The sequence below is a fragment of the Xiphophorus hellerii genome, chromosome 18 (genome assembly GCF_003331165.1).
Source record: "Xiphophorus hellerii strain 12219 chromosome 18, Xiphophorus_hellerii-4.1, whole genome shotgun sequence".
NCBI lineage: Eukaryota > Metazoa > Chordata > Actinopteri > Cyprinodontiformes > Poeciliidae > Xiphophorus > Xiphophorus hellerii.
In genome coordinates this window covers 34,225,567-34,241,139 of record NC_045689.1, presented here as the reverse complement: position 1 = coordinate 34,241,139, position 15,573 = coordinate 34,225,567, and the positions used below count along the sequence as shown (strand labels likewise).

Sequence of the window (15,573 nt, the reverse complement as noted above, 5' to 3'; positions counted from 1 at the left end):
CAAAAGAGGGGATTGTGGTGGAAAATTTTTATCTGGTAACATATTATAATAACATCAGATTAATAAAGTCATAATATATTACCTGATAAAATATCCCTCTCCAGAAGCTAGCTTGGGAACCCTTGCCTTAAGCTATTAAAATCAGCAGATTGAAGATTCTACGGTTTGTGTACAAATGTTTTCCACTTACAAAGATGCTACAATAAAGCTCTTATAACCCTTCTCAGATTGTTGGAAACACCTAACTGCTACCAATCTCTTCAAATCCAATGGAAACAGTAAGGGTATACAGAGCTTTTTTTCTTTGTTTACAACATTGCTTCTCCATCTTGGCTTCAGTCTTTATAATGTCAGTGTCGTTTTAAAAAGATGAAGAAAAAGCCAGAGTAGCGAGACTTTCTTACCGTGTTCCTCACACTGCTCTGCTCTCACACCATGACCCCGGCAGCCTACCCACTGCCCTAACACTGGACCTCCCTCCATCTCTGTTTCCTTCTGCGACGACTTTTCCTCCTCAGTAATGAAGGCTTGTAAATCCACCAGAGTCATGCCATTAAACACCTGAAGGAGACAGCAGAACCATGGCATGAGAAAACAAATCCCACCTTTGCTACATTGAGGGGGAAATTATATAAATGTAACATTTAGTTTGCCTGAGTGTGTTTCAAAAAGAGCAACACTACGTTTTCAATGGAAGTGAATTACAGAACTGTGATTAAACCTCAACAAAGTTCACGTACTGTACTGGTTTGGTCCCAAACAAACGACACAGGAGGCCTAATTTCTGAGCCGTTCATGAAGAGGACGCCTTTGCTGGAGAGTTTGAGACGTGAGCTACGATTAGGAACAGTAAAGATGATGTTAACTACATGAGCACAAACTTCAGAAAAAATCTTATTTGAGTTTAGAAATACTAACAGTAAACTGGTTAAACTGTAAATACAAAGCTTCATTAAGTTAAAATTATTGTAAATATCTTTAAATGTAATTGATGGTGTGACTCACCCTCCATAAAATAAGTAAAAGTTAGATCTTGTAAATTTGAAAGTTTAGCAATAAGGGACTATGCAAAATGGACATTTCTGTAGCTGATGTTTGTTGCTTTCAACAGCTGACTGTGTAATGTGGTATACAGTAACTTGCAACAATATCTAATCTTTTTAACATTTTGCCATGTTACAAAAACCACCTGAAATGTGTTTTATTGGAAATAACTAAATATATAAAATGTTTCATATTAATTACTTAAATAAAGCCTGATAATGTAAAAGGGTTTTGAACTAGTTTTTTAAACCAGTATACCCTTGGATAGAGCGTATGGAGAACTAAAGATGTCTCATACCGGTTCTTCTTGTCTGTACCCATCTTCCCTCCATCCACCTCGGACTCAGTGTCCTCTGTGGGGCTCTGAGGTTCAGAGTGAGGGAATGCTGTCTTCAGGGTGCCTACAATAGCATTCACCACAATCTACATGTGCAAACATAAAACACATGATGACAAACCTCAAGCGGGCTCCTGACAGATCATGGGCTAAACTTGGCATCACTGACCCACTGATACAGGAAATCTACAGGACATTTACCATTCTACAAAAGATTTTCAGAAGCTGTTTGGTGAAAATTACAGAAATACTAACAGTGACATAGTTAAATGGTGCATATATGTACTTAAATAAAATTCAAACGTATCGAACAGATTTGTATTTGCTACATGTAAAGTAAGTGAAATTGTGAAAATTTGGGTGAATCACATCAACATTCTGGTAACAAAACCTTTGCTTTTAATAGTCCAAGTGAATCTTAAGGTTCTTCTCCAACCTTCAGGACCTGTTGTTAAGACAAGGGTAAGAAAACCATATGTCCTCTGACTGGTCAGTTGTGATCTGTCTGAGGTATAACACAGTAGAAAGTTTGCACACAGTTTGTGAAATCTGAATTCAGGGTTTATATAAGAAGGTAAAATATCTTACTTACTATCATTTTATCTAACTTAGCCAAGAAATATAACAATATGTAGTGGTGGCTTTGGCTCCGGGCATTTACACACAACTTATGTAAGTCTTACACCCACTTCATATACTTTATGTTTTGTTACAATATGACACCACCAAAGTTTCCACAAAACAGGGGAATGTTACCATTCAAGTTTTAAAAGAAAATAATAATAATAAATCAGTGAAAGAAGCAAACAATGGGTGTATGTGCATACAAATCTTTAATATTTTATCAAAAACACTGACCTCTAAATATGTCAATTCCTTCCAAGCAGCCAGATTTTTTTAGTAATCTTTTAAAGCTGACCTCAATAATAGTTGTCCAGACTTTTTAAAGTCTGATGTTTCTCTAGACCTTAGCTGTTTTTTCTTGCTCCATCTTTAATTTCCTTCAGGTGGGACAATAAAGGATATTTTCATTCTATTGTTATTTGGTTTAGTCATAAGTCTGACCATAATAACAAATCATGCAGTGTGTGCTTAAACATATAGTGACAATAGGAAGCAGGTGGAAGAGTGCCTGCAGTCAGTAGAATCAAGAAACAATAAATGAGTGTGAGTTTGTTGTAATTTATGATTTGGAGACATTGGTGCTATCCAAAAAAGATGAATCTAAAGGTGGGTAGGAGATGTATGGATAAAGGAAGTTGAAAACCACAGAACAGGTTCATGGGTTTTTTGAAGAAAGAAATGCAGAAGGTAGGTGTGATAGAGGAGGGCAGTAGAGATACAGTTGTGGTCAAAAGTTTACATACACTTGTAAAAAACATAATGTCATGGCTGTCTTGAGTTTCCAATAAGTTCTACAACTCTTATTTTTCTGTGATAGAGTGATCGGAACACATACCTGTTTGTCACAAAAAACAGTCATAAAGTTTGGTTCTTTCATAAATTTATTATGGGTCTGCTGAAAATGTCACCAAATCTGCTGGGTCAAAAATATACATACAGCAACATAAATTGTCAATTTTGGTGATGTAAAGAGTTGTGTCAATCAAATTAGCTTCATGCCATGGCCTCTTCACTTCTTGTAAGTGATTCTGATTGACTACAGCTGTTGACTTCTCATGAGCCCATTTAAATAGGGCTCATTTGACCCAGTGATTAGACTCAGCCACAAAAGCTACAATGGGAAAGTCAAAGGAACTCAGTGTGGATCTGAAAAAGCGAATTATTGACTTGAACAAGTCAGGGAAGTCACTTGGAGCCATTTCAAAGCAGCTACAGGTCCCAAGAGCAACTGTGCAGACAATTATTCGCAAGTATAAAGTGCATGGAACAGTTGTGTCACTGCCACGATCAGGAAGAAAACGCAAGCTATCACATGCTGCCGAGAGGAGATTGGTCAGGATGGTCAAGACTCAACCAAGAATCACCAAAAAGCAGGTCTGCAAGGATTTGGAAGCTGATGGAACACAGGTGTCAGTCTCCACAGTCAAGCGTGTTTTACATCGCCATGGACTGAGAGGCTGCCGTGCAAGAAAGAAGCCCTTGCTACAGAAAAGTCACCTTAAGACTCGGCTGAAGTTTGCTGCTGATCACATGGACAAAGATAAAACCTTCTGGAGGAAAGTTCTGTGGTCAGACGAAACAAAAATTGAGCTGTTTGGCCACAACACCCAGCAATATGTTTGGAGGAGAAAAGGTGAGACCTTTAATCCCAGGAACACCATGCCTACTGTCAAGCATGGTGGTGGTAGTATTATGCTCTGGGGCTGTTTTGCTGCCAGTGGAACTGGTTCTTTGCAGAAAGTAAATGGGATAATGAAGAAGGAGGATTACCTCCAATTTCTGCAGGAAAACTTAAAACCATCAGCCCGAAGGTTGGGTCTTGGGCGCAGTTGGGTGTTCCAACAGGACAATGACCCAAAACACACATCAAAAGTGGTAAAGTAATGGCTAAACCAGGCTAGAATTAAGGTTTTAGAATGGCCTTCCCAAAGTCCTGACCTAAACCCCATTGAGAACATGTGGACAGTGCTAAAGAAACAGGTTCATGCAAGAAAACCATCACATTTAGCTGAACTGCACCAATTCTGTCAAGGAGAGTGGTCAAACATTCGACCTGAAGCTTGCCAGGAGCTTGTGGATGGCTACCAAAAGCGCCTAGTTGCCGTGAAAATGGCCAAGGGACATGCAACCAAATACTAATGTTGCTGTATGTATATTTTTGACCCAGCAGATTTGGTGACATTTTCAGCAGACCCATAATAAATTTATGAAAGAACCAAACTTTATGACTGTTTTTTGTGACAAACAGGTATGTGTTCCGATCACTCTATCACAGAAAAATAAGAGTTGTAGAACTTATTGGAAACTCAAGACAGCCATGACATTATGTTTTTTACAAGTGTATGTAAACTTTTGACCACAACTGTATGCTCAGATGGAGCCGGATGATCCAGTGGGGAAATAAATGAAGGCAGCAGCTGAAAGAAGGAGGAAATATAACAGCAGTAGTAGTTAAGCAATGGATAAAAACAGACTGGAAGGGGTACTTATGCAAAAAAAGTGTTAACTCAGATCACAGATGCAGTAGGTAACTTTTAAAAGCAATATGCTTCTTACATACACGGTAACAAATGGCTGTAAAAACTACAGCATGAAAATACAGTAAGGTGGCTGGGTTTTGAAAATACAGCTCTTTACTGTGATCTGAAATGCGTACGGAAAATATATGGGATGTGATTGGACCGCTGGATCACGTGCGGAAATTTACAGCTGTACTGTAAATTTTTAATGTACAGTTGCATTGTGGGATTTTTACCGGCTGGAAGCAAACGTTCACAGGCTGGAGGGCGGGGCCAACAATGACTTTCACCTGGTAAGTACTTTTTTAAAAAAAACATTGTATTGCAGTTTTGTGTACATAAATATATTTTATATGGTTATACTGAGCTACTCTCGCTTGTTTGCTAAAGCTAACTTTGGTTATTTCTCAGCTAACATCATGTTCAACATAAGTGCTTTTTAGTTCAGTTCACCTAGAATATGCAGATGTCTATATTCTGGTCTATTTGCTGACGTTGTTTGAGGGTAGGATGCCGCAACAGTTTTTTTTCTTCTCGTACATAGGACTGTCAACTTTAACGCGTTAGCGCACGCTATTAACCTGAACATTTTAATGCGTTAATATTACATAACGCAGATCAATTGAACCATCTAATTTGACATCAGAGCCTCTCTCCCGCGGAGGGTTATCTAGTTCACAGCAGCATGTTACACTTGGGGAGCTACGAACAGCGAAATACTTTTTCCGCGACAGCAGACAGACAGCAACAAGAGTTGAACAGTTTCAACTTTCTTGTGTTGGGTCCTTAGCCAACGTGATTAATTGTAATTAATCAGCCAGTGCCAGATTCTGCTATGGGCGACGTGGGCAACGGCCCAGGGTAGCATCTTGTGGGGACCCCTCTCCCCTCTCACTGCCCCAGATACTCCAATTGTCTGTGTCTCACTGTAACTTCCATCCTTCTCTCCATAGACTAATGGATGGAAGACATAGTGAGATATTGTTATTCTTCTGCGAAAGAAGATTTTAATTATTATAGTGAAACACTGTGTGCTTATCCAAAGTAGGATTAATTCATTAATTCATTCAGCCTTATGTAGCCAGCAGGTCACATGCAGGTGATTTGAAAACATAATATATGACAAGTTTTAAGGTTTCTCAAACATGCTTGAAAGCTTATCCCAGGAAGGACAACTAACAACATGAGGACAACAGAATCCTGGTAAAATGTGGAACTTTCAACCTTGTCTATGCGAGACACAATGAACGGTTTCTTCACAAAGGCAATCCTAGCATCTGTGTTGAGAGCAAGGAACTCCTGCATCTCTTCACTGTTGGCTATTTCAGAGATGGAACACAGTTGCTGCAGAGATCAAAACAGACAGCATTTAGTGTGTTACAATGGGGTAAAGTGTCTTTTGGTAAAAAAAAAAAAAAAATTGAAAAAAAGAAAGAAAAAATAACCCCTGACCTTTAAGAAGGTTTCAAGAAGTCCTTTCCTTGCCTCAATCTTGTCACTGTCCATGTTTCCAAATGGCATCTCAGGAAAAACTTTCTTTGGACCTTTCACACCTACAAGTTATATGAATACAACTTTATTTGGTGTAAAGAAAGTAACACACTAGATAATAGTAGGGAGTAAACATCTTAATGTTGGACTTTCACCTGCAAAACATATTTGCTGCCCAGCCCCCTTCAGAACTTGCCTCAAAATAATGGCTTTCAAACTGTGGTGCATAATAAGCATCGTGTCTCAGATGCTGATTTGGAATATGCAATGTGATAGTTTATATTTTTGTTTGTCCTGTTGGCTCCCGACAGATATAGTTTTTCGATAACTTACAGGTTCTTAGTCACCATTGTAGGGGCAGTATTATGTATCTTCCAGGTACGTAGTGCCATTTCATAGCACAATCAAGTAACTATGGTAACTTCAGTTGTTATTGAAGTACTATGTAAATCAAATATGACTTAAAAGAAATTTGACTTCGTAATTTAGCGGCGTAAAATTTGGCCTCTGTCTTTTTAAAAACTCCTGCTGTTTTTGAAACTTCACCATCATAACTCCTCTATTAACCCTTTAACTACATTTTAAAAGTGCTGCTCTGAGAAGTAGCTCAGCCCAGTTCCATCAGGTGTTTGCTAATTGCTGCTGCTCAGTCTGAAGTAGCTGAGTGGAAGAGTCGCGGGGGAGAGCTACTCTCAGGCGAAAACTGCAGCTCTGAGGAGAAGTTGTGTCCTCAAAGGTGGAGCTAGGTCCAGCCAGGCATTTTGCACAGCTGAATGGTTGCCATGGAGATTAGAAGATTTCTAAAACACGCATGAAAGAATCAATGCACTCCAGGTATGTTTTTGATGAGGGAATAATATAATAACATGATGTAAAGCTAAAAAATGTTGATTTTACATAATACTGCTTGTAATGGATAGTGAACCATTTAAAATAAATTGTCTACATTATTTAAATTTGTAGACTATTCAAAGTAAATTATTCAAAGTGAATTTTCTAAATTAAGAATGTTGCAGATTGTTTATGGATGTTTGTCTGTTTTGATTAGCGTTGTTGGTGGTTTATATTTTGTTTTGTTTAATGATATTTGTACTTTGTAATGTTTGGGGGGTTTGTATGTGCCTCACAGGCTGCGGTAGCTAATGACAGCAGGCCTATAAAAGCTGGTAGAATCATAGTACCAGTGAATGACTTGAACTGTCAAGATGTTTGGCACAAAGAAATCAACACTTAGTGTTCCCCAGTGAAAGCAGCGAGGTACATTGTATTTTGTTGTCTGTATTGTAAGTTTATGTTTTGTATTCTAATATTTGTATATGTTTTAGTTTTCACAGTGACTGAGGTGATTGTGATGATCATGGTTCTTCATCTCCATCAAAGAAAATAAAAACCTTGAAATTCACCAGTCGCGACTGGCTGAGTAATTCAAGAGCTGGGGAAGCTGCTACACTGCTCCTTTAATTACCAATTTTAGAGATTGTTTAAGGATCATTATCTTTAAATTAATAATTAGTCTGTAGATTAAATGTGTTTTTATTTTTAGTTAGTTTAGTATGAAATCACTGTGATAAAGTACATGGATTTATACAGACAAAACCTTTTAAATGAGTAAATCAAACAAAGTCAACTGAACAAAATACAGTTGTACATACCTTTGATGAGTTTCCGCAGTTCTGATTTTTCTTCAAGTCGAGTCTGTAGGTTAAGGAACTCGCTGTATCTTCTGTTGACCATGTGATATGCCACAGGCTGGATAGGAGTTGGATTCTCTGAGCCTATCTGTATAGACTCCATAAGCTCAGAGCCTGCTTGGATGCTTTCCAGGTTCTCACAACCCACCGACGTCTCATACTGGAAACCATAACAGCTTTATTTATTTCTACTACAGCTTAGACTGTGTGTAACACAGGGCACTTTGTATGTACATATCTTTAAAGTTAAGGTCATTATGTTTGTAGAAATGTTTGGTTTGGTTGAAGTTTCACCCTTTCGCCCATACATAATTTTCTCTGACAAAAGATAGTTGTGTGTGAAAATCCAAGTAGATCATCAGTTTTAACAACAGTCAGTGAACTACTGGATAGCAATATTAAAAATATATTACTGGGAGAACTACTTCTGAGACTGACAAAAGACACGTTACTTACTTTGATGGTATAAAGTGTGTATGGGTGTGAGCCAGTGCCGCGATGTTCTTTGGCTGTGATGGTACCAGTGATGCGGAGGTTTTGGATGATGACCGGTCCTTCTGGACTGCTGAGGGGCTCAAAACTAAACGTCGACATGGGAGAACAGCCCTGCAGTGGACTAGCCATGATCAGCTCGCTAGGATTCCCCAATCCAGTCGGCTCTACCCCCAAGACAAGCTCTCTGCTTCGACTCACTCCAGGGGAACTGTTTTCTCTTTTCAGATCCCGAAGGCTGTTGGTACTGCAAGTTACCTCTGTGTCCCTGAGTGATGACAGGCACCCGTCATTAGGACTGTCCACAAGTACTGAATTCAACAAGACCTTAGGATAAGAGCTGTCCACTGGACTTGGGGAAACCTCCTCCAAGTCTATACTATTGTTGTCCTCAGCAGTTGTAATGTAATTTCTGGATCTGTCATACAGTGTGTCTTCTTGACCCATCATGAGCAAAGAATCAGTGGAGGTGGGTTTGTAGTCTGCCAAAGGAGAGTCAGGATCAGAGTCAGTTTCTTGGTAAAATGGGTTGGACTTCCTTCCTCTCAGGTAGCATCTTAAAAAGGGTCGAGAAGCTTCCTCTTCTCCAGAGAATGTCTGGGGGAACTTCACCTCCTCTGTGTCAGGGTTAGGGTTATCGTAGGCATGGAGTTCAGGCAGAGCAGCTTCCGTGTCATCAGTCAGCTCCGTCTCTGCTCCTTGTTGAAGTGACTCACTGTTTGCCTGAGTTACACACTGTAGAGTTGGAGCCTCAGATTCAGCAGCAGGCGGTGGCAAGCTGCAAGTCTCTAGTTTGGATGCTACAGTATCCAGTGGTGTGCTGGACTTACAGAGGATTTCTATGATCAGGAGATTTAACCAGTCAGGGTCTGACAGTTTAGTCACTAGAGGGAGAAAGATATTAGAGGTGATAAGCTCTCCAACAACAAACCGTCCTGTGTTGGTTTCTAAATGAGGTGATGGCACCAAAACATGCAGCAGCAGAGCCACAATGGCTCGGACGTAGTTGACTTCTGCTGAGTCGTCGCTCATAGCAACGTGAGGAGTGGCGACAGAGGAATACGCTTTCCACAACTGTTCGCTCTCACTGCGATATTTTTCTTTGGCCAGCTCCTTGGCCGTGAGGTAGTCCTGCAGGTGGCCGCCCACCAAGTTCAGGACCTTCTGCGTCAGCTCCTGAGAAAATACAAAAAGTTTCTTGTCCTACTGTGTGTGTATGATTTCCAAAATCAAAATGTACCTGATGTTGTTAAAGCTTCTTACCTTTCTGTCAATGTGTTTGGCGCGCAGTTTCAGCTTCATGGCCATAGAGATCATGGCTTCCTGAACTTCTAATTCAAAACTACTCTCTGTGGAAACAGTGGAGTACCATGAAATGACAAAGTCTCTGATAATTTTTCTCACTGTGTTATGGATCTCCTGGTCCAAATGTTCTTTGTCCTCTGCAGATGACTGAACCTGAAATGTAGACGAGAACAAATCTGAGACAAATGAGCCTCATAACACTACATGTACCACTTTTTCATATTTTATCACTTTGTAAATAAATACTTCACCTTATTTATAAAGCACTTTATAAACAGACATTACCTGCACCAAAGTGCTGTACAGTATTCATAAAAGCACAGATAAAAACACATAAGAATAAAGACTCAAATTAAACCAGTCAGGCCTTACGGAAATGCCAAATAATAAAAGTGAGTTTTAAGGGATGATTTGAAGAGTTCCAGTTTGATGGGTAAGTTGTTCCACAAATTTGGAGCAGTGACAGCAAATGCCCCATCTCCTCTGACTTTCAGTCTGGTTCTGGGCATTTTAAGGGCAGTTTATTATTTGACTATGGTGTTCTAGAAATTGAATGGTGGTGGAAAAGATCCTGGAGACAAACCGGGCCTAAGCCAATTACAGGTGCTGTCATAAAATTTGAATATCATGAAAAAGTTGATTTAAATCAGTAATCCCATTCCAAAAGTGTAACTTGTATATTATATTCATTCATTACACACAGACTAATGTATTTCAAATGTTTGTTTCTTTTAGTGTTTATGATTGACAACTAATGAAAACTCCAAATTCAGTACGTCAGAAAATTTGAATATTGTGAAAAGGTTCAATATTGAAGACCCCTGGTGCCACACACAGCTAATTAACTCAAAAGACATGCAAAGGCTACACAGTCATGGGGATGTCTACTGACTTGACAGTTGTTCAAAAGATGACCTTTGACACCTTGCACAAGAGGGTAAGACACAAACATCAAGAAGCTCTGCACAGAGCTCTGTGTCCGAACACATTCATAGAGGTGAAGTGAAGGAAAAGGTGTGGTAGGAAAAAAATGGACAACCAATCAGGATAACTGCACCTCGGAGGGGTGAAACAAACCCATTTAAAAATGTGGGGAAAATTCACAAAGAGTGGACTGCAGCTGGAGTCAGATCTTCAAGACTCACCACACACAGATAAGACGTGGGTTTCAGCTGTCACATTCCTTTTGTCAAGCCACTCTTGAACAAGAGACGGCATTAGAAGCACTTTGCCTGAACTAAAGACAGAAAGGACTCTGGACTGCTGCTGAATGATCCAAAGTTATGTTCTCTGATGAAAGATAATTCTTCATTTCCCTTGGAAATTAAGGTCACGGAGTCTGGAGGAAGAGAGGAGTGGCACAGAATCCATGTTGCTTGAGGTTCAGTCAAAGTTTCTAAAGTCAGTGATGGTTTGGGTTGCCATTTCATCTGCTGGTGTCGGTCCACTGTGTTTTCTGAGGTCCAAGGTCAGCGCAACCATCTACCAGGAAGTTTTAGAGCACTTACTGCTGCTGACCAACTTATGGAGATACAGATTTAATTTTCCAACAGGACTTAGCACCTGCACACAGAGCCAAAGCTACCAGTACCTGGTTTAGGGTCCATGGTATCCCTATTCTTAATTAACCAGCAAACTCACCTGACCTCAACTCCATAGAAGATCTATGGGGTATTGTGAAGAGGAAGATGTGATACACCAGACAAAACAATTCAGAAGAGCTGAAGGTCACCATCAGAGCAACCTGGACTCTCATAACATCTGAGCAGTGCCACAGAATGATCGGCTCCACGTCACGCCGCATTGCTGCAGTAATCTGGGGAAAAGGAGCCCCAACTAAGTACTGAACATGCTCATACTTTTCAGTTGGCCAACATTTCTAAGAATCCTTTTCTTGTTTTGGTCTTAAGTAATAATCTAATTTTCTGACATATTGAATTTGGGGTTTTCATTAGTTGTGAGTTATAATGATCAACATTACAAGAAAAAAATGTGTGTGTAACGAATGAATATAATATACAAGCTTCACTTTTTGACTGGAATTGCTGACATAAATCATAGTTTGCATGATATTCTAATTTTATGACAACACCTGTAAAGTTGTAGTAGTCTAAGCATGTAGTAATGAAGACATGGATAAGTTACTCCAATTCTTTGATACAGAAGCTAGGTTTTAACCTTTGCTAGAAAGCACAGATGAAAAAAGCTTGGTTTTACTACATAGCTCACCTGCTTATCCAATTTCAAGCAACTGTCAAAAATGACACCAAGATCCCTAACAGAAGATTGATCAAAAGGAGCAAAGGAAGCAGGAATTTTATCAGGTTTACTAATGTTCTTTTGTCAAAACAATATAATTTGAGTCTTATTTTGATTCATGTGAAGAAAATTTTGGTTCATCCATGAGCTAGCTTGTGTTACACAATCTGTTAAAGACTTTAGGGAATTATCCTTACCTTGCAATTTCTTTAGGGACATGTATATTTGTACATAAGTGAAAGGAGATATTACATTTCTTAAAAATGTGTCCAAAAGGCAGCAAATACTTTATAGAGAAAACAGGGCCTGAGATTGAACCTTGAGGTACTCCATACTTTAGGGGTGGTGCTACTGATGAACAGAAAACCTTCTGTCTTTCAAATTTGACTAGAAGCAATCTAAAACTGTACCCTTCAGACCAACACAGTGCTGCAGTCGAAATAAAAGGATGTCATGGTTAATAGTATCAAACGCTGCACTTAAAGTCTAATAACAATGAGGCCACAATGTTCCCATTATCAACTGTTGGAAAACAATCACTAAATCCTCTAAGCAAGTATACTTCGATGTATTTTGGGGCGAAAATTATGTGATAAACCAACACAAAGTACTGTGTACTTTTGAAGTGCAGGGAGAATGATCCTTTATTTTCAAAATTCACAGCAAATAATCAGAATTTGCTGTGATAATATTTGCTGTAACATATGCATACATATGTTACACAAACAGCATATGTATGCTGTAACATATGCATACATATGTTACAGATGTATATGTTTTCTATCCTCCTGAGGGGATACATTGAAGAACCACCTTTTGCTGCAAGTCTCTTCCATATTTGCACATCTCTAAACGCTAACCTTTATGATGTGCTTCATGGCTTGTGTGTTCACCAGTCTACCAAGACCTTCACCATGCAGCTAGATTTATATGTGGATTAAGGGAGACACAGATGGATGCTATTGACTAATTAGCTGGTTACTGAAGGCAGTTGGTTGCAAAGGATTTTATTTAGGAGTACTTCCATGAGTTTTTTCAATTGTTTATCTTTTTCTTCCACTTCAAAATGACACATTATGACAGACCACCCCAGTAAGATACAATAAAGTTTGTGTTTGTGCCGTGCCATGTCAAATTCAAACGGTATGAATGCTTTTACAAGGTTTTTACATTTGACCATGCAACTAAAAGCCAAGGTTACCTTTTCTCAGTATGTCTTCCTGATTATTTTGCAGACACAAAATGAAACACATGTGCTAAGACAGGGGTGCCCAAAGTCGGTCCTCGAGTACCGGCATCCTACACGTTTTAGTTCTCTCCCTGGTGGTACCAACAACCTTTTCAGCTCGTCAGTGTTCTTCTTAGGCCTTCTAACGAGCCATCATTTGATCCAGGTGTGATAAACCAGGAAGAGAACTAAAACATGCAGGATGCCGGCCCTCGAGGACCCACTTTGGGCACCCCTGTTCTAAGACATGAACAAATAAACCCATTTAGTGATGCACTCACCTGTTCCAGATTGATGAACCTCTCCAGGTGAACCAAGCTGTTGGACTCCAGGATAGCCTGGGAGCCAAACCAGCCTCCGAGCACCAGCAGCAAGCTGGTGAACACACATAGGAGCCAAATATTGACCAGCAGGTGGAAAAGCAAGAGCCAAGCCAGCAACACACCGAAGCCCATAAGGCTCCTCTGTCCCATCACCTCAGCCATGGCCCTGAGCACTCTCACAGAGAGAAGCAGGGGTCACGCAGGCCAGGGAAATGGCACACCTGGAAAAAGATTTAAAAAGATTTAAACCTCCTAATAGACTTGGAGCATTAGTAGAAATGTTTCTCCATGAGGCGGGATAAGCTTAAAATGGAAATTATGAGTACAGCAATAACTTAAAGTTTTTCAAAGGAACAGAAAGTTTGTGGTGTCAGTGTTTTATAATGATGGTTCAAGTTGTTAGATTATTTTTTATACAACATAAATGCTCTGGACCAGGGGTGCTGAAGTTCAGTCCTCCAGAGCTACCGTCCTGCAACTTTTAGATGCATCCTTATTCCAACAGACCAGGATCAGCTCTGAACAGACCTGCTAACGAGCCATTCGTTTGATTCAGGTGTGTTGGAGCAGGGAAGCATCTGAAAGTTGCAGGATGGTAGCTCCGGAGAACTGGACTTGAACTCCCCTGCTCTGGACACACTGATGGTGGAGAGCTATACTACAACAACAACGGCCCTGGGCCGACTGACAGGGACCAGGCCACCTTCGAAAACATGTAGGAGGCACCAGTGTGCTAACTGTAGTCATCTTTCTTGATTGATTGATTGATTGATTGATTGATTGATTGACTGAATGGACACACAGATATTAGCAGTTCAAGGAAAATATTGCAAAGTTTTTCTCTAAATAATTGGTAAGTGTGACAGAGGAATATGAAATGGAAGCAGAATGTCACAAACTGGTTTCTGGAAGAAGCATACAGTATTCAGCTCAGACTGGTTCACTGAATGCAGTTTTCCTGGAAGCGGGAAAAAGAACTAAAATGGATCTTGATTCAATAAAAGCAGTGAATTGGTCCTTTATTCAAACGTATAATATGATTCTGATGCTACCGTTATCTTAGCATTAAAACACTGTTTTAAACAAACAGCAGCTGCTTATTTGTCTTTGATATTATTCAACATGGACTGCAACAATCTGACGGGTTGGGTTTTATTATTAACGTCGTTAAATGTCTCCTATCCGCCAACAACAGAGCTCTAACTAAAGCTGCTAAAGACAATAGAGTAGTGAGAATGAAATGGTAAACGAGTGTCAGCAGGCTGAAACAACGACATGACAGCTGGGAGGTTTTATCAAAGCGATCATGAACCAGCGGAACAGCTAAGGCTGCATAGCATCATGCTAACGCTTCAGCTGCTCCACCAGAAGGGATGTGAAGCTCCCTGCTGCTACATTTCACTGTTTAAAGAAGAGAAAAGGTTTGCAACCTGTGCGATCTGTCATGGCTCAGTGAAGCCGCTTGATGACATTTCCTTCATGTTTACTTCCTGTTTTATGAAGTCATCAACTAAAAGGCTCATGGGAAATGTTGTTTGATAACCATAACCTCGGACAGCTGCAGCTCAGGGCAAAGAGCAGCTAAGATTCAGTCGGACAGTTTTAGTGGAGCACAGGTTAGTTAGTCCCACCTGGGTCACGAGTGGCCTGGGTGTCACAGCTGATTGTGATAAGAGACAAACTAGTGTGAAGGTTTGGTTAAAGTTGTAAGGTGTGATTCAGGTTTAATTAGATTCATTCTAACCAGAAAGTGAGATCGAAGAATTAGAATTAAATTACTCATAATATTATAGCATGTATACTGATTATTGTAAAACAGGAGACTGGCAAACGGTAAATCGAAGAAGTAAGAAAGTGAGAGGAATTGTATGGAGTTAAATTTGTTTCACAATTATTCAATAAAAAAAAAAAACTAATCTCAAAGACTAACAATGAAAGACATGTCCCTATTGGTTGGCTCTGACTAAAAAGAAAGAAGTGATGGCCAAATGAAGCCTCATGAAGCAATGAAGCATTCCAGCCCTTTGCTTTGCTAAAAGGTTCATTACTTGATGGTTCATTCATTCCTCATTAGTGACATCTGTTGCTGAAACTGTAACAGCCTTGTCACTCAGTTGGATCATATTTCCAAAAATGTGTATATGTAGTATTACAAAGTTTTTGTCAACCTGTGATTAGTAATAGGAGAGTCAATTAAATCCTATTTAACTTCATAGTTTTTAGTTATTAAAATGATCTGTAGCCAAACTGAGCCTGCTAT

The 15,573-nt window shown here is 39.6% G+C and overlaps 2 protein-coding genes across 3 annotated transcripts in view; one reads left to right on the top strand and one right to left on the bottom strand.

The window, feature by feature from the left end:
- The window catches only part of snx19b (sorting nexin 19b), a 51,868-nt gene extending 37,002 nt beyond the window's left edge, over nucleotides 1-14,866 (bottom strand). Inside the window, exons 1-10 of one of the 2 annotated variants that reach the window (XM_032546022.1) lie at nucleotides 14,744-14,866; nucleotides 13,272-13,534; nucleotides 9,462-9,656; nucleotides 8,163-9,374; nucleotides 7,668-7,866; nucleotides 5,977-6,077; nucleotides 5,749-5,868; nucleotides 1,343-1,467; nucleotides 741-834; nucleotides 405-561 (exon numbers count right to left, since the gene is read on the bottom strand). In XM_032546022.1, coding sequence (XP_032401913.1) covers nucleotides 405-561; nucleotides 741-834; nucleotides 1,343-1,467; nucleotides 5,749-5,868; nucleotides 5,977-6,077; nucleotides 7,668-7,866; nucleotides 8,163-9,374; nucleotides 9,462-9,656; nucleotides 13,272-13,475 — 2,407 coding nt within the window. In that variant the 5' untranslated portion in view covers nucleotides 13,476-13,534; nucleotides 14,744-14,866. The remainder of the gene's footprint in view (nucleotides 1-404; nucleotides 562-740; nucleotides 835-1,342; nucleotides 1,468-5,748; nucleotides 5,869-5,976; nucleotides 6,078-7,667; nucleotides 7,867-8,162; nucleotides 9,375-9,461; nucleotides 9,657-13,271; nucleotides 13,535-14,743) is intronic. The other variant, XM_032546023.1, reaches the window with a different exon arrangement.
- il4i1 (interleukin 4 induced 1) overlaps nucleotides 14,335-15,573 on the top strand; it is a 33,049-nt gene continuing 31,810 nt past the window's right edge. Inside the window, exon 1 of the mRNA XM_032546025.1 lies at nucleotides 14,335-14,734. The gene's annotated coding sequence lies outside the window, so the exon portion shown is untranslated. The remainder of the gene's footprint in view (nucleotides 14,735-15,573) is intronic.